The sequence below is a fragment of the Elephas maximus genome, chromosome 20 (assembly GCF_024166365.1).
Source record: "Elephas maximus indicus isolate mEleMax1 chromosome 20, mEleMax1 primary haplotype, whole genome shotgun sequence".
NCBI lineage: Eukaryota > Metazoa > Chordata > Mammalia > Proboscidea > Elephantidae > Elephas > Elephas maximus.
The window spans coordinates 2,764,359-2,788,926 of NC_064838.1; the positions used below are offsets into that span (position 1 = coordinate 2,764,359).

Genomic DNA, 24,568 nt, shown 5'->3' on the forward strand with positions numbered 1-24,568 from the left:
TAAAGCGATAAAGATCACAGAAGAAAAAATATAGGGACAACGTGAGGAGCCCTAATACACGGCATAAATGGTATACAAAACATTACTAACAATGCATAAACACCAGAAGAGAAACTAGATTACTGGGTGCTCCAAAAAATCAAACATCTATGCTCATGAAAAGACTTCACCAGAAGAGTAAAAAGATTACCTACAAACCGGGAAAAAGTTTTTAGCTGTGACATTTCCAATCACCATCTGATCTCTGTTAAAATCTACATGATACTGCAAAAACTCAACAACAAAAAGACAAATAACCCAATTAAAAAATGGGCAAAGGATATGAACAGGCACTTCACTGAAGACAACATTCAGGTAGCTAACAAATACATGTACCCTAGAGAAATAAGAGCCTTTAGGTGACCAGATATATGCACACCCATGTTCATTGCAGCACTGTTTACAATAGCAAAAAGATGGAAGCAACCAAGGTGCCCATCAACAGATGAATGGATAAACAAATTATGGTATATTCACACAGTGGAATACTACGCATCGAGAAAGAACAATGATGAATCTGTGAAACATTTCATAACATGAAGGAATCTGGAAGGTATTATGATGAGTGAAGTTAGTCAATTGCAAAAGGACAAATATTGTATGAGACCACTATTATAAGAGCTCAAGAAATAGTTTAAACAGAGAAGAAAATACTCTTTTATGGCTATGAGAGTGGGGAGGGAGGGAGGGAGAGGGGTATTCACTAATTAGATGGTAGATAAGAACTACTTTAGGTGAAGACAAAGACAACACACAATACGGCAGAGGTCAGCACAACTGGACTAAACCAAAAACAAAGAAGTTTCCTCAATAAACTGAAAGCTTCGAAGGAAAGCGTAGCAGGGGCAGGGGTTTGGGTACCATGGTTTCAGGGGACATCTAGGTCAACTGACATAATAAAATGTATTGAGAAAACATTCTGCATCCCACTTTGGAGAGTGGCATCTTAAAAGCTAGCAAGCGGCCCTCTAAGATGCATCAATTGGTCTCAACCCACCTGGAGCAAAGGAGAATGAAGAAAACCAAACACACAAAGTAATTATGAGCCCAAGAGACAGAAAGGGCCACATAAACCAGAGACTCTATCAGCCTGAGACCAGAACTAGATGGTGCCTGGCTACAACCAATGGCTGCCCTGACAGGGAACACAACAGAGAACCCTCGTGGGAGCAGGACAGCAGTAGGATGCAGACTTCAAATTCTCATAAAAAGACCAGACTTAATGGTCTGACTAAGACTAGAAGGATCCTGGAGGTCATGGTCCCCAGACCTCCTGTTAGCCCAAGACAGGAACCATTCCCAAAGCCAACTCTTCAAACAGGTATCAGACTGGACTATGGGATAGAAAATGATACCGGTGAGGAGTGAGCTTCTTGGATCAAGTAGACACATGAGACTATGTGGGCAGCTCCTGTCTGGAGGGGAGATGAGAAGGCAGAGGGGGACACAAACTGGCTGAATGGATGTGAAAACAGAGAGTGGAGAGAAGGAGTGTGCTGTCTCATTAGGGGTAGAGCAACTAGGAGTATATAGCAAGGTGTATATAAATTTTTGTATGAAAGACTGATCTGATTTGTAAACTTTCACTTAAAGCTCAATAAATAATAACAATTAAAAAAAAAGCTTGTGAGTTACCACATAAGATACAACTACTGGTCTCTTTCCGTACAGAGCAAAAGAGAGTAAAAGAAAACCAAAGACACAGGGAAACAATTAGTCCGAAGGACTAAACGACTACAGCAACTACAGCCCTCGCTAGCCTGAGACCAGAAGAACTAGACGGTGTTACCACTACCAGCCACTCTGACCAGGATTACAATAGAAGGTCTCGGTTAGAGCAGAAAAAAATTGTAGAACAAAATTCAAATTCATAAAAAAGGTTAGATTTACTGGTCTGAGACTGGAGGAACCCCTGAGACTACAGCCCTTAGGTACCCTTCTAACTTGGAACTGAAGCCGTTCCCAGAGATTACCTTTCAACCTAATAATAGGCCTGTGGATAAAAAGAAACACACATGAGGGAGTACTCCTCAGAACGATCACCTATATGAGACCAACAGGGCAGCATAAGTCCAAAAGCAAAGATGAGGAAGCAGCAAGGGGCAGGAAACCCACACGAATGGAGACGTGGAACTCAGGGTGGTCATGGGGAGAGTGCTGACACACTGCGGAGGCTGCAACCAGTGTCACCGAACAATTCGTGTGTAAACTATTGAACGGGAAACTAATAACTTGCTCTGTAAACCTTCACCTAAAGTACAATAAAAGAATTAAAAAAAATTTCAGCTTCATAACTCACTTCTTCAAGAAGTTTTCCTGAATAATTCACCCCACCTTAACCCTGCCGGTACTCCAAATCTAACGAGCATTTATATGTTTGACATGTTATTTTGTACCGCCTCCTCTATGTTAATAACTGTAAATATCGGGAAAATATAATGTCTGACTGAAGAAACTGTGTGTCCGTGCCTGGCAGGGATCGTGTCACTTGTTTTTAACACACTTAACTTTCGAATAAACTGGTCTTCAATATTTTAGCAGCACTAAAGTTGTTTGAACACTGTGGTTTGATCCTGCTGCCCTATTGAGCTTACAAAGGACATGAAAACAAAGACACATTTAGGTCTGATACAAAATTACTAGCAATAAACAGAACAGAATGTGGAGAAAACAAACAAAATATTGATAAAATGGAGAATGTTCCTTCAGGAATAGTTTCTCAGAAACTTCATGCTAAGCCTGACAAGAGACCTGGAAGACGACAGTTACTGACAGTGGAATCGTGGCTCCTCAGGCAACCAGGACGGGGGAAAACCTTTGCACAGCTGTGTACGGTGGCAATATTCATCTTATAGGTTCACCTGCTTACAGCACGTCTCTCTCTCTTTTTTTGTAAAGGCTATTTCAGACGATAATCTATGGTATATATGATTTGAATATTATTATTTTGTACTGACTGAGGGTATTTTAAACACCTGTGATAAACCTAGTTAATACTTAAAAGCTGTGGTTTCACTAGGGAAGGATATAACCACAATGATTTGGGGTATGACAATACAATCTTGGGGGAAAAAAAAATTTAATGCAAATATTTAACCACTGGAACATACAAATAAATAAATAAGCTCAAAATAGCTGAGAAAAAAACGAAAGTGTAATTGCCAATTTTTCTTCATCCCCAAATATTCCACTTTCAAAATATGAGTAATAAAATATACAAATTAATAAGTAAAGAAGATACAGAACATAAAACAACCTAAGGTAAAAATAAAACCAAAGACAAAACCCTAGTTATTTTATTTTTGTATATCAAGACTACAAATAGCACTTAAACACTTAATTTATTATTCAAATTAAGAAATTATACATTTTGTTTTGATAATGGTCATCGTCTTAAAAGTGTCATTCAGTTTTCCTGCATTTAGAAGTACAGTATATTGCTAATTACGGTCTATTAAATATGACATCCAACAGAGCCTCCAGTGACAGCAGAACAGCTGACAAAGGAGAGATGAGGAACTCGGATTCCTTCCCCCCAACATTAGCAAAGGATCGCTGTGCTGTCAGAGTTGGCGTTTTGAAATGCTTTCCATCTGGAGTGACAGAAATCAGAGCAACACAAACCAGGTCCTGATAAAGTGCCTTATTACTAGAGAATCAGCAAATGTTCTTTCTTCCCTGGAAACACGTTCAGTAACTCCCCCATCGACGTGTCAAGCAGCACCACTCGAGGAAGCAGAAGGGTGCAAAAGCATGGTAACTTAACCAACTAATGTCTTAGTGAGGCTGGTTTGCACAGACCAAAGTGATAAGGAAGGGGAGTGAAGTCATGGAAAGAAGCTGGCCAGGGCAGGCTTCAGATACCAAGAATAAAGCCCGCTACTTTGGTTTAAATGACTTTTAATAGATGTTACAATGTATATCTCCTCCAAATCATTACTTATTGAAGGTAACATATCTGCCAGAGGAACTGGAGAGAGACCCGCCCCCTTCTCCAAAGCTCTACAGGCACGAAGTGGAGACCGAAGTCTAACGGTGAGTGACTTGTATGTCTCACATCCACATGAAGGGACATCTAAAGCATCATGATGTGGGTCAATGTTATATTTAAAATAAGCATGCTAGCCCCCTGTTTGGGAAATGGCTTAAAACACACAAATAATATATTATCATTGTTACCTATTTTTCAAACCTAACCACTTTGGGAAAAGGCAGCAGGAAAAAAAAAGGCCTTCCGTTTTAACAAGTAGGCTTGTAAACAATTCAGCCACGTGAGAAGCACGGGGGCCCCCTGGAAGTAAGCATTCTCAACCCCTCCGACCCTGTATCTCAACAAGTATTTTCTCTGTAGCTCGTGGAGCCCAGTCTTAACACAGTAAGCGACGTGCTGCATTTTGCAGGTGTGCTGCCAGCTTAGGAAGGTGTTTACAATTTGATCAGCACAAAGCCAAAGCTTCATCTTTGGTTAATTTCACTGAGTTGTCTTAAAACTGTGCTCTTCTTGGCAAAATCACTAAAGCAGCCACGTGGCACGTAATATTGTTTATGTTATTTGAGAAGCAATGTCCATCTAAATAAATGACCATGACTTAATAAAAACCATTTAAAAAATTAAGGAAGGAAGAAATGATGGAAAAAAGGACGGAAGAGAGGAACTTAAGAGGGCATCTGGAAGAAAGGAGAGTGGCAGAAATCCAGCCGAGAGCCCTGTGGGTCTGGCAGAGCTGCTGCTTACGTAGGAGGTACTGGTAATTCTCTGCAGAGTGTCAGTCCAACATCAGTTTCCACTCAGCTCAATTCAAACCCAGCAGCACATTCAATAGCATAGAGAAGTTTACTTCGTAGAAGGGTCTCGTCATAAAATTCAGGGAGCTTTAGCAGGTTCATGCAGGTACTGGCAGTGGGAAGCCGCTCCAGGTCAGAGCCTCCATTGTGAATGCAAAATGCAGGATACAGTTCCTGAAAAACAATATAGAAACAGGACACTGGTTTTTAAAACCATAACTTTAAATAAGAAAACAAAATACAAAACACAAACAACCATGCAAATCTTGCTTGCTTCAATAAGTAATAAGTCATTGTTGCTGTGACATTTTCCCAAGAGCACTGGCTTTTTTTGGCGGGGGCGGTTAGGGAGTGCAGCTTCCAGACTAAGACTAGGAAGAAAGGCCTGGAGATACGCTTCCCAAAATTAGCCAACGAAAACGCTATAGTTCACAACGAAATCTTGTCTGATATAGTGCTGGAAGATGAGCCCCCTAGGTTTGGAAGATACTCAAGATGCTCTCTGGCTACAACAATGGACTCAAACACACCAATGATTATGAAGATAGCACAGGGCCTGGCAACGTTCCGTTCTGTTGTATATGGGGTCACCAGGAGTTGGAACTAATGGCAACTAACAACATACTTCATACATAAACAACACACAGATAAATTCATTCATGGGAAACAATCTTTTCAGTGATAAGAGACACTAAAGATTTTATTTTTTTGTCTTTAAAAGTTTTAAATGTAAAATGGTGGAATATTTATACATATTTGCTTATATTAAAAATCAGGAAAGGTGAAAAACTACCTATGAGGAAGGGAAGGAAGAGGATGGAGAGGATAGTACAATAAGCTGGATTCTTCAAATGGGTCTTGTTTTGTACATTTGACTTTGAAACCAAGTGGATGCATATATGAAAAAAAAAACTATACAACAAATACAATCAAAATGGGAGAAAAAAGCAATTTCTATAAACTGAAAGCAAAATGAAACAGATTAACCTATTTATGGGTTGGCAGCTTAATCACACAGAAAGGAATTATTTCAAGTGTTTTACAATTGCAAAGAAATCTTAAACTGTTTCCAGAAATGTTACCAGAGTAAATATTGCTCTAAGACCACTATAGTATTATATATAACTATGATACAACTGGAAACCATGGTGGCACAGTGGTAAAGAGTTTGGCTGCTCATCAAAACGTCAGCAGTTGGAATCCACCAAGTACCCCTTGGAAACCCTGTGGGGCAGTTCTCCTCTATTCTGTGGGGTCATTATGAGTCGGAATCAACTTGACGGCAACGGATTTGGTTATTGTACAACTATATAGTATATAACTCTATTATAATAGATAGTATTACAGGATCAAGCATGCTTAACGAGCTAAAAAGAGATTCAAATATAAAATCAAACAAATAAAAACCATTTAAGTCTAAATTTGAATTGGAAATATTAGTTTGAACTTGTGATGTATTTTTCTCTTAGAGAAAACCCATACTTACGTCCCAGTTCTGTCCACAGAAAAGGCATGGAAACAATGGCCAACCGAGCAGCAATGAGCAGAACCAGTGCCCAGACTGTGATCTCTAAGGGCATATCTCCCAATAAAAGGAACCAAGGCTCCTTGGACAAACATCTGAATCCAGATGTGGGCCAGGAAGCGTATAAGGCAAAGTATAAGTGTTAATATCTTGTCATACCAGAAACCAAGAAAGCTATCAAAATTCCTTGGATTGTGTCAAAAAGACTCAAGAGCCAACCTGAAGGAACGCCCCTGGCAAAGATGGGGCTATCTGAATATTGGAAAGAATAATTGCAATGGACTGAAGCACATCAGATGTTAAAACCCACGAGTTCATAAAGATAACCAAACAGCTGATGAGGGAAGTTTTTCTTTGTAGAAAATACCAGCTAGTAAGTAAGGAAATGATATAATGGCTCTAGGCAGTAATCACACATGGCTGCTAAAATCATTCAGCAAAAGGGCGATGAAGACTTTGATGACAGACGGGCCAGGATGACAACATCTGAACCACAGATGGACCTTAGCATCATCTCAAAGAGACAACTTAGAATACTGTGTCTCCAGCAGCTGATGGACGAAATGTAAAGCACACAACATTATCCGTGAAATATTGTTACTGCCCAAACAGGAACATTCAAACCTTGATGGTGGTATGGTTACGAGCTTGGCTGCTAACCAAAAAAGGTCGGCAGTTCAAATCTACCAGCTGCTCCGTGGAAAGCCTATGAGGCAGTCCTACTCCGTCCTATAGGGTCGCTGTGAGTTGGAAGTGACTCAACAGTCCCTGACAACAACAACGCTAATCCAAATAATCCTTGAGAACTGGCAGCATACGGGATATATGAAGAAGCAAGTGAGTTTTTTCATCAGATAAATTACAAGGGGGAAATGAAAAAAGGAGGTGGAACCTAGAGATAAGACATGAGAGATTAAAGATGAAAGACATGCATTCAACAAATGCAATGTAGGTACTACGGCTTGTTTCCACCAGGATCCAAAGAATTAAAAACGCCCATGAGACGATCAGTACCAACACTATAAAAGCTAATAGTTAGGCTCCGACCATGGTGTGGAAAGGGAGAGGAGAAGAAGGCAGAGCGACACCTGGAGCCTCTGCGCTGTCGCACAAAGCTCGACACGCCCCCACCTCATCTGAAGTACATTTCGCCTCATCTGTTTCATCTGCATGTAGAATTTAAAGTATATTTTATGATGTGGGCAAAACTGAGTAACAGCCCAAACCTCAAAATGCTCTGAAGAGACCGATGTGTCTTATTACCAACCTGCTAAGTTTCCCTATTCTTAAGTCCAATATAAACCTTTAAAAAAAATTATATGGCCTGTAATATGGGCTGAAAAAGCTATTTTTTGTCCTAATTACAGTTTATATGCTACTTGAAATCTCTAACACAAATGTTAGAACAGGAAGCAAAAGAGAGCCAGAAAGAATACTTTTTACATTTATTATCAGGCATTTTGAGTACATGAGGGTAATAGTTTTCTCAAATGCTTAACTAAAAAAGAAGCACCAAATGTCTGAAACAGAGCTTAGAGGCCCTCTGAAGGCGGAGGTCAGTAAGTGCTGGGAAAGTTATTTGGTAAATGGAAAGCCTGAAATACATTTTGTAGTTAAATGCCACATTTTAGCGTTTCTTTCATAATGCTAATTGAATTTTCTACTTTGAGCCTTAAAAGTAAAAAAAAAATGAAGTTCTTCACTGAAATCTGAGTCAAGGGCACCATTTCGAGCATAATTAAATACAGCACAATGGGAATTTGCATTAATTCAGAGTGAGAAAAATCATCAATTTATTATGTGACCTGATGGCAACTGAACAATTTCTATAGCACTTTAATGATTTTTTTGTCTGTAACAATCACATTTATTAAACATATTAAACTTTAATTAGCTTTAACAAATGTTATTCTTCTCCAACAATCTGGCACTAAGGAGTGCCATAACTTTTGAATTATGCATTGCTGCCTGTGCCATTTATAGTCCTTCAACTGAAAGGCATTCTCTCCTCTTAAAACAGAATTAATTCCGGCAGCCCTTTCATTAGGCATACCAGAATAACAGGAAAGCCTGACTATTAAGGTGATTTTTCCAAATTTAGTGCCTAACTTAAGACAACTGTAAGAATACTTATTATGGAAAGCTCTGAATCAAATTTCACATTTACTGTGTGTTGAATCACTGAAAAAAGTCCAAAATAGAAAGACTGCCTCATGGTTTCCAAAAAAGTATTACTCACTGTACAACAATCACTAAGTTATTGTTATCAGGGGATAGGAGAGTTTTCATTATAATTCTATTTGGGATTTTAAAAGTGAATGTAAACCCCTACATTTTCCCTCTAAACAAAGGTATGGGTGATTCTTAGCACTTCTACACTGGCATTTTATCAAGAACTCTTCCACTGACTAGCAGAACGTCTAGTACCTATTTCTTTCAGGAAGACTTACTTTTTATCATTGTCAACATAACTGGCACTAACTATTAAAAAAAAAAACAAACCAAACTCGTCGCTGTCGAGTCGATTCCGACTCATAGCAAACCTAAAGGACAGAGCAGAACTGCCCGACAGGGTTTCCAAGGAGAGGCTGGTGGGTTTGAATCACCGACCTTTTAGTTAGCGGCCTGAGCTCTTAACCACAGCACCACCAGGGCTCCAACTATCCAGTAGCTGGCAAAAATCTCTGGGTCTTTCACTTTGTTTTGATGGGAGTAGGTCCTCCACAGTTCCTCTCCAAGAAGCTTAATTTTCTTTTTCATTTTTTAAAATTTGCTTTAGGTGATGGTTCACAGAGCAAATTAGTTTCCCGTTCAACAGTTTCTACACAAATTGTTCCATGACACAGGCTGTACTCTCTGCACTGTGTCAGCACTCTCTTCATTACCACCCTGAGTTCCCCACTTAAAATTTTCTTTTTCTAGATTTGGTATTTTTTTTGAAACTTGAAGATACTAAAGATATTATGTCTCTCGTAATATATGTTATTAATCTAGTTACACTAATTGGATTAAAATCTTAACATATAGGAATTTAATCAATTTATGACCTTTTAAGAAGTCACTAGATGATAAAAAGTTTGGTTAAATAACAATTTATTGGCTGTACTTACTAGTGTTATTTCTATACTTCATTTGCATTCTTCCTGCTCTTTAGATCTCTAACACAGCAAGACATCACTATAAGCCCCCCCCCCCAAAATTTTTTTTTTAAGAGGAACCTAAAAGCAAAGTCATTTCTTTCAAGATTGTTGCCTGATTTTCACAAGACTCATAGAAGCCAATTTTTCTATGTGGTTATGTGGGCCAGTGCTTAAAACTATGACCCAGTCTGAAAGTCTTTTCCTCTTAATAGACAGGATTATCCCATGGACTTTCATTGTTGTACAGCCTTCTTTTGTTTTTAGTTTCTGTTTTTATGATTCTTAATGTTACTTTTGTTTCCTATATCCTAGTTGGTCTGTCTTATTTTGTGTGGTTATTTTCTCCCTCTAATAACTTTGAAGATAGAGAAGTGATTTTAGCTCTAAACAAAAAACCAAAGCCACGCTGTTGAGTCGGTTCCAACTCATAGCGACCCTACAGGACAGAGTAGAGCTGCCTCATAGGGTTTCCAAGGCCGTAGTTCCTTAGGGAAACAGACTGCCCCACCTTTTTCCTGTGGAGTGGCTGGTGGGTTCAAACTGCTGAACGGTTAGCAGCAGAGTACTTTAACCACTGCATCACCATTAGTTCTCCTCATTAGTTCTAATAATCATACTGTTCACTAATAGGTTTAAACGTATGTCTTCATTATTTACTAGTTCCAAAATTTAATTGCCAATGGTTTATGTCCTACGAAAAATAAAATTTCTGCACTTACATCAAACCTCTATCCCACCTCTTGACCTTACTGCTCTAGTTCTGATGGCACTTACTGGGATTTGTGTATTCATCTATCGATGTCAGTTTTTAAAAACAGCTTAAATGAAGTATAACATACTGTAAAATTCCCCCACTTAAATGCACAATTCAACGATTTTGGTAAATTTCTAGAGTTGTGCAATGATCACCACAGTTCAGTTTTACTACATTTCTATTTCCCCAAAAAGTTATCCTACCTTCAGCTCTAGGCTCGGTCTCTGTAAATGTGTCTTTTAAAGACATTTTGTATATGTAGTGTGATGGTTAAGGTTGTGTATCAACTCGCCAGGGCCATGATTCTCAGCGGTCTGGCAGTGATGCAGTTTGGCAGGTATGTAATGATGTAATCACCTCCATGAGGTGATCTGCTATGAGCAGCCTATCAGCTGAAAGAGAGCTTTTTTGGTGGTGTGGCCTGCATCCAATATAAATGCACTTCCCGGCAAAGCTGGCCAGCTTTTGCTCACTCTGGATCCTGCATCTCACCTCCCATTCTTGGGACTTGAGCCAGCAGCCTGCTGTCTTACCTGCTGATCTTGGATCTGTCAGCTCCTGCAGCCCGTGAGCCAGGAGCCTGTTGCCTGACCTGCCATTCTTGGGTTCATCAGCCCCTGCAGCTAAGTCAGTCAACAGAAGCCTCCGGTCTGACGCCTGACCCACAGACTTGGAACTCTGCAGCCTCTACAACCATGTGAACCACTTCCTTGATACGAATCTCTCTTTCTCTGTATACACACTTCACTGGTTTTGCTTCTCTAGAGAGCCCAGTCTAAGACACCTGGGATCACACAATATTTGTCCTTTTATGTATGGCTTCTTTCACTTAGCATAATGTTTGAGTTCATCTATGCTGCATGTATCAGTACTTCATCCTTTTTAATTACCCACGTATCTGTCAGTTTGTCATACTGTGGGGGCTTCCATGTTGCTATGATGCTGGAAGCTGTGCCACCGGTATTCAAAGACCAGCAGGGCCACCCATGGCAGACAGGTTTCAGCTGAGCTTCCAGACCAAGACAGACTAGGAAGAAGGACCAAGCAGTCTACTTCTGAAGGCATTTGGCCAGTGAAAATCCTAAGAATAGCAGCGGAACATTGTCTGATATAGTGCTGGAAGATGAGCCCTTCAGGTTGAAAAGCACTCAGACGACGACTGGGGAAGAGCTGTCTCTTCAAAGTAGAGTCAACTGTAATGACACGGATGGAGTAAAGCTTTTGGGACCTTCATTTGCCGATGAGGCACGACTCAAAATGAGAAGAAACAGAGGTAAGCATCCATTAATAATCGGAACATGGAATGTAGAACTATGAACCTAGGAAAACTGGAAGTCATCAAAAATGAAATGGAATACACAAACATTGATATCCCAGGCATTAGTGAGCTGAAATGGACCAGTATAGGCCATTTTGAAGTGGACAATCATATAGTCTACTATGCTGGGAAGCACAACTTGAAGAGGAATGGTGTTGCATTCGTCATCAAAAAGAACATTTTAAGATCTATCCTGAAGCACAATGCTGTCAGTGATAGGACAATATCCATAGGCCTATAAGGAGGACCAGTTAGTACGAACATTATTCAAATTTATGCACCAATCAGTAAGGCCAACGATGAAGAAACTGAACATTTTTACCAACTTCTGCAGTCTGAAATTGACAAAACACGCAATCAGGATTTATCGATAAATTACTGGAGACTGGCATGCGAAAGCTGGAAACAAAGAATGGTCGTAGTTGGAAAATACAGCCTTGGAGACAGAAATGATGCAGGAGATCACAGGACAGAATTTTGCAAGACCAACAACTTCTTCATTGCAAATGCCTTTTTTCACCAACATAAACAGCGACTACACGCATGGACCTTGCCAGATGGAATATACAGGAATCAAATCAACTACATCTATGGGAAAAGATGATGAAAAGCTCCATATCATTAGTCAGAACAAGGCTAGGAGCTGACTGCGGAACAGACCATCAATTGCTTATATGCGAGCTCAAGTTGAAACTGAAGAAAATTAGAACAAGTTGACAGAGCCAAAGGATGACCTTGAGTGTATCCCACCTGAATTGAGAGACCATCTCAAGAATAGATTTGATGCATTGAACACTAATGATGGAAGACCAAATGAGTTGGGAAATGACATCAAGGACATCATACATGAAGAAAGCAAGAGGTCATTAAAAAGACAGGAGAGAAAGAAAAGGCCAAAATGGATGTCAGAAGAGACTCTGAAACTTGTTTTTGAACAACGAGTGGCTGAAGCAAAAGGAAGAAACAATGAAGTAAAAGAGATAAACAGAGGATTTTATGTGGCAGCTTAAGAAGAGAAAGTATTATAATGACATGTGCAAAGGCCTGGAGATGGAAAACCAAAAGGGAAGAATACACTCTGCACTTCTCAAGCTGAACGAACTGAAGAAAACATTCAAGCCTTGAGTTACAATATTCAAGGATTCTATGGGGAAAATATTAAACAACTCAGAAATCATCAAAAGACAATGGAAGGAATTCACAGAGTCACTATACCAGAATGAACTGGTCGACGTTCAGCTATTTCAGGAGGTACCATATGATCAGGAACCGATGGTACTGAAGGAAGAAGTCCAAGTTGCACCGAAGGCACTAGTGAGAAACAAGGCTCCAGGAACTGATGGAACATCAATTGAGATGTTTCAACAAATGGATGCAGCAGTGGAAGTACTCACTTGTCTATGCCAAGAAATCTGGAAGATAGCTACCTGGCCAACCAACTGGAAGAGATCCATATTTATGCCTATTCCCAAGAAAGGTGATCCAACCGAGTGCGGAAATTATAGAACGATATCATTAATATCACACGCAATAAAATTTTGCTGAAGATCATTCAAAAGCAGCTGCACCAGTGTATCGACAGGGAACTGCCAGAAATTCAAGCCAGATCCAGAAGAGGACGTGGAATTAGGGATATCATTGTTGATGTCAGATGGATCCTGGCTGAAAGCAGAGAATACCAGAAAGATGTCTACCTGTGTTTTATTCGACTGTGTGGATCATAAGAAACTATGGATAACATTGCAAAGATTGGGAATTTCAGAACACTTAATTGTGCTCATGAAGAAACTGTACATAGATCAAGAGGCAGTTGTTCGAACAGAGCAAGGGGATACTATGTGGTTTCAAGTCAGGAAAGGTGTGCGTCAGGGTTGCATCCTTTTTTTTTTTTTTATTCAATCTGTATGCTGAGCAAATAATCTGAAAAACGACTATATGAAGAACAGGGCATCAGGATTGAAGGAAGACTCATTAACAACCTGTAATATGCAGATGACACAAGCCGGCCTTCCAAGAGTGAAGAGGACTTGAAACACTTACTGATGAAGATCAAAGACCACAGCCTTCAGGATGGATTACACCTCAACATGAAACAAAAATTCTCACAACTGGACCAGTAAGCAATGTCATGCTAAAAGGGGAAAAGACTGAAGTTATCAAGGATTTCATTTTACTTGGATCCACAATCAACACCCATGGAAGCAGTAGTCAAGAAGTCAAAAGATGCATTGCACTGGGCAAATGTTCTGCAAAAGACCTCTTTAAAGTGTTGAAAAGCAAAGATGTCACCTTGAAGACTAACTTGTGCCTGACCCCCAAGGTGTTTTCAATCACCTCCTGTGTATGTGAAAGCTGGACGATGAATAAGGAAGACTGAAGAAGAATCAGTGCCTTTGAATTGTGGTGATGGCAAAGAATACTGAATATACCATGGACTGCCAAAAGAATGAACAAATCTGTCTTGGAAGAAGTACAACCAGAATGGTCCTTAGAAGCAAGGACGGCGAGACTACGTCTCACATACGTTGGACATGTTGTCAGGAGGGATCGGACCCTGGAGAAAGACATCATGCTTGGTAAAGAGGAAGGTCAGTGAAATAGAGGAAGTCACTCAATGAGATGGACTGACACAGTGGTTGCAACAACGGGCTTAAGCATAACCATTGTGAGGTTGGCGTAGGACCGTGGGGTGTTTAGTTCTGTTGTACATAGGGTCGCTATGAGTTGGAACTGACAAGATGGCACCTAAGAACAATTACTGCATTAAAAAAAAAAATTTTTTTTTTTTTGCTTTTTTTACTCCATTGTATGGATATACTACATTTTGTTTATCCATCTATTAGTTAACAGGCAACTGGATTGTTTCCAACGTTTTGCCAGTATGAATAATGCTGCTATGAACCTCTGTGTGAACACTGTGTGGACGTGTTTCCACCTGCCTTGAGAACATCCCTAGGGGGAGAACTGCTGGGCCGTAATTACGAGTTTAACTGTCAAACTTTGCCAGCAGTCACTTAAGTGTTTCCAGTTTCTCCACATCCTCACTGGTCTCTTGAGAACACCGTCATTCTACTGGGTATAGAGTGGTGGTCTTAACTTGCATTTCTCCAATGACTCACAATTTTAGGATCTTTCCATGTGCTTATTTTCCATCTGTGTATATTCTTTGGCAAAATGTCTATTGAAATCTTTTCTTTCTTTTTTTTTTTAAACTGGATTGTCTGTCTTCTTATGAGTTGTAAGAGTTCTGATATATTGTGAACACAAGTCCATTATCAGATACGTGACTTGAAAATATTTCCTCCCAGTCTGTGGCTTGTCTGTTTGTTCTCTTGATGGTGTCTTTTGACATAGAAAGGTTTTAAATTGAATGAAGTGGAAGTTATCAACTTTACTTTATGAATTATCTCTTTGGTGTTTAATCTAAGAGCTCCTTAACCAACAAGAGTATGAAGATTTTCTCCTAGATGTCTTTTCGTTTTGAAAGTTTTAAATAATTAAAAAAATTAATTTCTCTTCTGTGGCTGTAATTTCTAGTTGCTTAAATGTGACAATATATTAATAGACACAATGCCTACCAATAATTTTTTAAAAACTGTAACTTTCTCATTGTTCTTCATTCTGATTTACTCTTTGGTTGGTTGGATATCTTCAAGTAGATTTACTGGAGGGTGTATTTGTTGTTGTCTTTAGGTGCTATTGAGTCGATTTTGAATTATAGTGAACCCGTATGACAGAGTAGAATTGCCCTATAGGGTTTTCTAGGCTGTAATCTTTATGGGAGCAGATCTCCAGGTGGTCCTCCCACAGAGCTGCTGGGTGAGTTTGAACTGCCAGCCTTTTGGTTAGCAGCCATGTGCTTAACCGTTGCACCACGAGGACTCCATGGAGGGTATACAGAGGCTGTATTTCCTGAATTCCTATATACTTGACACTGGTGTTTTGTTTCTTTTGCAAATGAATGATAGTTTGCCTCATTAAAGAATTACTGGGTCATATACAGCCTTTTAGATGGCAATGGGTTGGGTTATACAGCCTTTTAGAAATCGATGTTCTCTAGATATTGCTCTATTTCACTGATTCTCAACTGGGGTAGATTCTGTCCATCAAGGGACATTTGACAACATCTGCAGACATTTCTCGTTGTCACAACTAGGGAGCGCGGTAACTAGCATCTAGTGGGCAGAGGCTAGAGGTGCTGCTAGACATCTTACAGCACACAAGACAGCCTCCCACAACAAGGAATTATATGATTCAAAATGCCAACAGTGCTGAAGATGAGAAACTGTTCTACTGCCTTTTGGCTTCCAGTATTGTGAGTACAAATTTAAGGCAAGCTTCATTCTTATTTCCTTTGAACTATTGTTTTTGCCTAGATGCTTGATGTTCTTCATTGTCTATTAATTTTTTCTGGAATAGAGTTAGTTCTTTTAACCTATGGGTTAAGGCTTTTCTTTCTTTTAGGAACATTTTCTTCTATCTTTGAGTAATTTCATTCATTCTGTTCTCGTCTTCAGGAATACTGATTATCTGCATTTTGGCTCTTTGTCTATGATGTATCTACTATTTTTCTCTAAACATTTTGGTCTTTTTCTTCTGTATTCTGTCCACCATATCACTTATAGGATTTTCTACAGTTTTTATTCTATTCCTCATGGCACTGACTTCTAACACCATTAAGTTCTACAATGGTTTTATTTTGCTCTTTCTTTTGTTAATTTGGAGCGATTTCTTTTCTTCTTTAATTTTCTTGCGTGTGCATGTCACATTTCTTCATATTCCCATGCTGGAACTTTTAAAATATTCATTCACCTTGATTAGGGCCTATTTTATGTAGGCTTGTTATTTAACCAAAGATAGCGCAGGTGATCTTTAATATTCTTCACTCAGCTGCTTGCAGAGGAACCGGGGTTGAGGTGGGGGCAGCTTCAGCCACAGTGCATTTCTCCTCACACTGTGTTTCCTAACTTGTTTCTTTTTTTTGGCACCAGAAGTGATTTCGATTCCTTGGGTTGGAATAGGAAAGTTCGCTCTTGGATGTTAGATGTTATACTCTGGAGCTAGATAACCTGGCAAGGGCTTGACTTGATTTGGAAACCCAAGCTCAGGCTAGTTAGGTAAGTGGCAATTTTGCTTTGTACCATTAACTTCAGTCAACAGATACAACGCTGGAGTCCAGGCTATTTCTTTTTAGGCTCTCCTTGTTTCACATCTCCCGCAACTCACCCTCCCAGGTCAGCAGAGGTAAATAGCTTATGGTTATGAGATTGCCCATTTAGGCCTGCCTACAAAAAAAAAAAAACCCCTCTACACAACTGTAATTGCTAGGGACATACAGGCAAAAGGGAGTTTAACCCTCAATGTTCTTGTTGTGTGTCGTTGAGTCATTCTGACTCACAGCGACCCTTATAGGTTGAATAAAACTTCCTCACAGGGTTTCTTAGGCTGTAATCTTTATGAGAGTAGATTGCCAGGTGTGATGGTTAAGGTTGTGTGTCAACTTTGCTGGGCCATGATTCTCAGTGGTTTGGTAGTTGATGTTGTGATCACTTCCATGACGAGATTTGATATAAGGTGACCACCTCCAGGATGGGGTCTGCTGTGAGCAGCCAATCAGTTGAAAGGGAATTTCCTTGGGGGTATGGCCTGTATCAAATTTAAGCAGACATTCTTGCAGTCTTGGCTGCCGATCTTGAGATTCGTCAATCTTCACAGCCCGTGAGCAAAAGCCCTGCTCTCTGAGCTGCCCATCTTGGGTTCACCAGCCCCTGTGGCTACACGAATTCAGAGAAGCCTCTATCCTTACCCACAGGCTTAGGATGTTCCAGCCTCTACAACCACATGAGTCACTTCCTGGATATAAATCTCTATGTATTTATACACTTTACTGATTTTGCTTCGGCACAGAGAACTCAGCCTAAGATACCAGGTCTTCTCTCCCACGCAGAAGCAGGTGAATTCAAACCACAAACCTTTCAGTTAGCAGCCCAATGCTTAACTATTGCGCAACCAGGGCTCCTTAACCCCTAATAGCAAAAAAAAAGAAACCAAAAAACCAACTTGTTGCCATCAAGTCCACGCCTAGTGACCCTACAGGACAGAGTAGAGCTGCCCCACAGGGTTTCCAGGGAGCAGCTAGTGCATTTGAACTACCAACCTTCTGGTTAGCAGCCAAGCTCTTAACCACTGTGCCCCATCAGGGCTCCTAACCCTTGCAAGTGGTACAAAATTTTGGTGGGAAAGTGGTCTACGGTATGTGGACCTGTCTAGAATTTAGTTTGGCACCACAGCATATACTATAGAATAAACTGGGTGCCCAGGCTTGGAGGAGGTAACAAAAAGTATTAGACATTAGGCTGGGACATCTTTTCTCTTCAATTATTTTCCTTTAAAAAATGTCATAACAGACATTACTGCCATCCTAACCTCTAAATGAACTATAATCATTTCAAAGACCCCTCAAAGGAGGACAATAACATATTGTGCAAATACTGGGAATGCTGTTTTTTCTTCCTCTTTATTATATATCAGTTAGAGAACTGACCATATTAATTGCCAAGATCAAACAGAACAAGTCTAGTTTCTTCAGATATCACCAACATCCAAAATGTGACACTGTTATCAGTAACGAAAGGAAAATAAATTAAGAAATACTTTATATACTGACAGATAATGCTGCTGACTCTGCGTGAATCTGTCAGCTTTAAAACTCATTTGTGTTAATTCATCCAGATTCTCTCACCTGCTCACCTTTTTAACCAATATCACATATATGTGACACAGTAAGGGATATAGAGCATTATTTAACATTATTATGCTAACTGGCCCACGTAGGGATTAAATTTAAGGCCTCTACTCTCACAGTTAACCAAACAATGTTTTGCCAAAACTTTCCTTTAAATTTTAAGATCAAAGGTAGGTTATAATCATAGCATTTCCTAACAAAATATTATTTTATTATTAGGCAATTAGATAACATTTGGAATGATGGCTGATAAATGTTTGCTAATACTAATCACATAATTTTGGGGGAAAGCCTCCCTGGGGATCATCACGTCTCGTTTCCCCCACATTTTAGTTGAGAAAGCTGATGTTCAATAGCTCAAGGTTTCTGAGTCTTTCTTCTCTCTTCATACAAAAACAAAGGTAACAGGATCAAAAGGTTTAAAAAAAAAAAGGAATGAACTTATTGGAATATTTTGTTTTTGAAATCAGGATTGAGATGCCAAAGGGTTGCTGAGGACTATACGGAAGGGAAAAGCAGGAAGAAGTCACACTTTGAATATAAACTGACACAAGTGAATTTAATTGTATTTCAAATACACAATCACACTAAAGAAAAACCAAACAAATAAAAAGAATTAATCCATGTAACCTCTGAAGACAGTATTTAGACTATATACTGTTAGTCTAGAGACAAAAAGATCCTGAATTTTACTAGGCTTTCTTTTCATAGTGGTAGAATTCTGAAAATTCTTTTGTGTATATTGAAGGATTGAGCAAATGAGTAAATATGTTGATGATACTGGGAGCCAGGGTTCTTCTAGCTGGGGAAAGGAGATAGAAATGGGGAATAGGGGAAGGCAAGGAACAACTCAGTGGTGTTAGAATGAAAGCATCAATAAGAACCTGTGACTAAAACAGTAAAAACCACACACACACAATTTTCTAGCTTTGTCTGCTGAAAGGGCTGAGAAGCAGACGATCCAGAAGCAAGAACAGCTGGTGTCCAAACACACCAAGAATTCTTAGAAAAATCCTTAGATTCCAGAGCTGGAACAGAAGATGAGTCCACAGTATCTTGTGCACGGAAGCACAAAGGCTCAAAAATTGATAATGGCATCTCAAAAAGACATAGGACCAGTGTGAAGGGGCTCCAACTATCTAAACTTGGGATAATTTGAGCATCAAAACAAATACTGGCAAAACCAGATTATAACTCATATAAGATAGGGAGGGATGGAGAAAAGCACAGCTGTCCTTACTGTTCCAATTAAATGTAGATGGGATGATCATGTTTTACAACTCTCAGAGAAATAAATAATCCAGGTAAGACTCACCAATGGGTGCTAAAATTACTGGGTGAAAGTCTGATGAAGAACAAGATATATTTGCATAGTTTCAAAATAATCATTCCCCAAATTACTTATTAATTGCAAAGAAAAAAACAGCAACTTTACAGTGGAAAATTGATGTGGTTACAACCAACCAATGTACTATTCTTGCCACAAATGCTTAAGCAGAATCTAATCTTGAGACAATACAAGACACACCTACATTCAGGGGACAGTCTCAAGATCACGTTCCTGTACTCTTTGTAAGGTATCAAAGGTAGAGACAGTGGGAAACTAGAGACGTGACAGTTAAATGCAATGTGCCGTCCTAGACTAGACTAGGCTGGGGGCATTATGGGAAAATGGCAAAATTTCCATAAGGACTCTAGATTACATTGGTGGCTCTCAAACTTTAAAAAAGCACCAGAATACCTGAAGGACATTTCAAATATTGTTGAGCCTTAGCCCCCAGTTTCTCATTCAGGAGGTCTCTGTGGGGACTGAAAATTTTCATTTCTAACAAGTTCTTGGGTAATGCTGAAGCTGATGGTCCCAGTTCCACACTTCAAGGACCAGTGGATTATGTAACAGCATTTTACCACTGTTAAATTTCCTTATTTTTGCTAATTGTGTTTATGTAAAAGAATGTTTTTATTCTTAGGAATGTGGAAAATATGTGCTGAGACATTTAAGGAATGAAGGGACATGATGTCTGCAACTTACTTTCAATTTGTTTTTAAAGGAAGTGGCATGCAAGTTGTATACCTTAAATCCCAAGAGAGGGGGTCGAGAGCAACTTGTTACAAACTTCAGCAGCTTGCGCTTTTCTGCATCAGTGAAGCCTTCTACAACTCTCCAAAAGATTTTAATCACAGGGTGGTCTGCAGAATAGCCTCCTACGGTACAATGAACAATAGTTTATTAAAAACAAGCTAACTGTAAAAGCAGAATTCTCCTAAACGCACTAGAACAACTAACTTAGAAGAGGGTCTCATTCACATTTTTCATGCCTGTCACAGTGACGGAGGGCAGCTCATGGCAGAAAGCCAATTGTATACCCCTTACCCCCCGATACCATGGGTGAAGTACAAGAGGCAGAAACTAATGAAGGATCAAAGTAGACCAAGGCCAGAATAAGGAACAGCACGTAGCTACAAGATGAACACCGGCAGCAAAAGACACTGCTACGCACGGTTCTTAATCTAGCTAAGTGCTCCCTAAGACTAAAATAATTGCTATGTATTGTCCCCTCACTGTTAATACACCACGGAAATAACATCAATAAAAAAACCTTAAGTGCATTAATTGGCACCAAAATGAGTATGATAATATTTTAAATCTATTTACTGGAATAGATAAAATCATTAAAGGTATAAGCTTTCAGCACAGATAGGGTAATGCAAACAACCCAAGACAGTTTCTTGGCAAAGGAAAGGTTAGACTGATTTCATTTTTTAAACTTATGACTTGATAGTGGGGACAGTGTGACCTTAGGTGTTATGTGCCTTTACATAAAGATTAGAGTACAAATTTAGAGCAATACAAATGAATTACTGAAAGGGGAGATGTATACATACACACATAAACATACACACATGTAAACGATTTTAGCAAATTTACAGTTGGACAGACATCACCACAGTCAAGTTTGAGAACACTGACCCGCTTTTACAGATGTTTCATATAAACAGAATTACATAATATGGAGTCCCTTTGCATCTGGCTTCTTCCACTTCCCAGAATATATATATATATATATTTTAATAATTTTTATTGTGCTTTAAGTTTACAAATCAAGTCAGTCTGTCACACATAAGCCTATATACACCTTACTCCATACTCCCACTTACTCTCCCCCTAATGAGTCAGCTTGCTCCCTCCTTCCAGACTCTGCTTTCGTGACGATTTTGCCAGTTTCTAACCCGCTCTACCCTCCTATCTCCCCTCCAGACAGGAGATGCCAACACAGTCTCAAGTGTCCACCTGATACAAGTAGCTCACTCTTCAACAGCTTCTCTCTCCTACCCATTGTCCAGTCCCTTCCATGTCTGCTGAGTTGTCTTCGGGAATGGTTCCTGTCCTGGGCCAAAAGAAGGTTTGGGGACCATGACCGCCAGGATTCCTCTAGTCTCAGTCAGACCATTAAGTCTGGTCTTTTTATGAGAATTTGGGGTCTGCATCCCACTGTTCTCCTGCTCCCTCAGGGGCTCTCTGTTGTGCTCCCTGTCAGGGCAGTCATCGATTGTGGCCGGGCACCATCTAGTTCTTCTGGTCTCAGGATGATGTAAGTCTCTGGTTCATGTGGCCCTTTCTGTCTCTTGGGCTCATAGTTATCGTGTGACCTTGGTGTTCTTCATTCTCCTTTGATCCAGGTGGGTTGAGACCAATTGATGCATCTTAGATGGTCGCTTGTTAGCATTTAAGACCCCAGACACCACATTTCAAAGTGGGATGCAGAATGTTTTCATAATAGAATTGTTTTGCCAATTGACTTAGACGTCCCCTTAAGCCATAGTCCCCAAACCCCCACCCTTGCTCCGCTGACCTTTGAAGCATTCAGTTTATTCTGGAAACTTCTTTGCTTTTGGTCCAGTCCAGTTGAGCTGACCTTCTGTGTATTGAGTATTGTCCTTCCCTTCACCTAAAGTAGTTCTTATCTACTAACTAATCAGTAAATAACCCTCTCCCACCCTCCCTCCCTCCCCTCCTTGTAACCACAAAAGTATGTGTTCTTCTCAGTTTATACTATTTCTCAAGATCTTATAATAGTGGTCGTATACAATATTTGTCCTTTTGCCTCTGACTAATTTCACTCAGCATAATGCCTTCCAGGTTCCTCCATGCTATGAAATGTCACTTTATCGATGCGTAGTATTCCATTGTGTGAATATACCATAATTTATTTAACCATTCATGCATTGATGGACACCTTGGTTGCTTCCAGCTTTTTGCTATTGTAAACAGAGCTGCAATAAACATGGGTGTGCATATATCTGTTCGTGTAAAGGCTCTTATTTCTCTAGGGTATATTCCGAGGACTGGGATTTCTGGGTTGTATGGTAGTTCTAACTTTTTAAGAAAACGCCAGATAGATTTCCAAAGTGGTTGTACCATTTTACATTCCCACCAGCAGTGTATAAGAGTTCCAATCTCTCCGCAGCCTCTCCAACATTTATTATTTTGTGTTTTTTGGATTAATGCCAGCCTTGTTGGAGTGAGATGGGATCTCATCGTAGTTTTAATTTGCATTCCTCTAATGGCTAATGATCAAGAGCATTTTCTCATGTACCTGTTAGCTGCCTGAATATCTTCTTTTGTGAAGTGCGTGTTCATCTCCTTTGCCCACTTCTTGATTGGATTGTTTGTCTTTTTGTGGTTGAGTTTTAACAGAATCATATAGATTTTAGAGATCAGGCGCTGATCCGAGATGTCATAGCTGAAAATTCTTTCCCAGTCTGTAGGTGGTCTTTTTACTCTTTTGGTGAAGTCTTTAGATGAGCATAGGTGTTGGATTTTTAGGAGCTCCCAATTATCTGGTTTCTCTTCATTATTTTTGGTAACGTTTTGTATTCTGTTTATGCCTTGTATTACGGCTCCTAACATTGTCCTTATTTTTTCTTCCATGATCTTTATTGTTTTAGTCTTCATGTTTAGGTCTTTGATCCACTTGGAGTTAGTTTTTGTGCATGGTGTGAGGTATGGGTCCTGTTCCATTTTTGTGCAAATGGATATCCAGTTATGCCAGCACCATTTGTTAAAAAGACTATCTTTTCCCCAATTAACTGACACTGGGCCTTTGTCAAATATCAGCTGCTCATATGTGGATGGATTTGTATCTAGGTTCTCAATTCTGTTCCATTGGTCTATGTGCCTGTTGTTGTACCAGTACCAGGCTGTTTTGACTACTGTGGCTGTATCATATGTTCTAAAATCAGGTAGAATGAAGCCTCCCACTTTGTCCTTCTTTTTCAGTAATGCTAAACTTATCCAGGGCTTCTTTTCCTTCCATATGAAGTTGGTGATTTGTTTCTCCATCACATTAAAAAATGTCATTGGGATTTGGATCGGAAGTGCATTGTATGCATAGATGGCTTTTGGTAGAAGAGACATTTTTACTCTGTTAATTCTTCCTATCCATGAGCAAGGTATGTTTTTCCACTTATGTAGGTCCTTTTTAGTTTCTTGCACTAGTACTTCATAGTTTTTTTTTGTATAGGTCTTTTACATCTTTGGCAGGATTTATTCCTAAGTATTTTATCTTCTTGGGGGTACTGTGAATGGTATTGATTTGGTGATTTCCTCTTTGATGCTCTTTTTGTTGATGTAGAGGAATCCAAGTGATTTTTGTATGTTTATCTTATAACCTGAGACTCTGCCAAACTCTTCTATTAGTTTCAGTAGTTTTCTGGAGGATTCCTTAGGGTTTTCTGTGTGTAAGATCATGTCATCTGCAAATAGAGATAACTTTACTTCCTCCTTGCCAATCTGGATGCCCTTTATTTCTTTGTCTAGCCTAATTGCTCTGGCTAGGACCTTCAGCACAATTCTGAATCAGAGTGGTGATAAAGCACTTCCCATAAAGTTTTTGTATTAACAGTTCATTCCTTTCAATTGCTGAAGAGTATTCCACTGCATGGATGTACCACATATTTGGCTTACTCAGTCACCAGTTGATGGGTATTTCGACTGTTTTCAGTTGTGGGCTATTATGAATAATGTTTCCATGAAGGTTTGCATGCATGTTTTTGTGTGAACATATGTTGTCATTTCTCTTTGGTACACTCCTAGGGGTGGTACTGCTGGCAAGTTTATGCTTAATTTTTTAAATAAGTAGTGGCTCTACCATTTTACATTCCCTCTAGTCATGAGAGTTCCATTTTCTCCACATCCTCCCTCCCACTTAGTATTGTTCACTTTTTGATTATAGCCATTCTAGTGGGTGTGCAGTGGTAT

The 24,568-nt window shown here is 39.5% G+C and overlaps 1 protein-coding gene across 2 annotated transcripts in view; it reads right to left on the reverse strand.

The window, feature by feature from the left end:
* Positions 1-3,321: 3,321 nt before the first annotated feature.
* The window catches only part of UBE3C (ubiquitin protein ligase E3C), a 200,002-nt gene continuing 178,755 nt past the window's right edge, over positions 3,322-24,568 (reverse strand). The window contains exons 22-23 of one of the 2 annotated variants that reach the window (XM_049863367.1): positions 20,381-20,511; positions 3,322-4,998 (exon numbers count right to left, since the gene is read on the reverse strand). In XM_049863367.1, coding sequence (XP_049719324.1) covers positions 4,828-4,998; positions 20,381-20,511 — 302 coding nt within the window. In that variant the 3' untranslated portion in view covers positions 3,322-4,827. The remainder of the gene's footprint in view (positions 4,999-20,380; positions 20,512-24,568) is intronic. The other variant, XM_049863366.1, reaches the window with a different exon arrangement.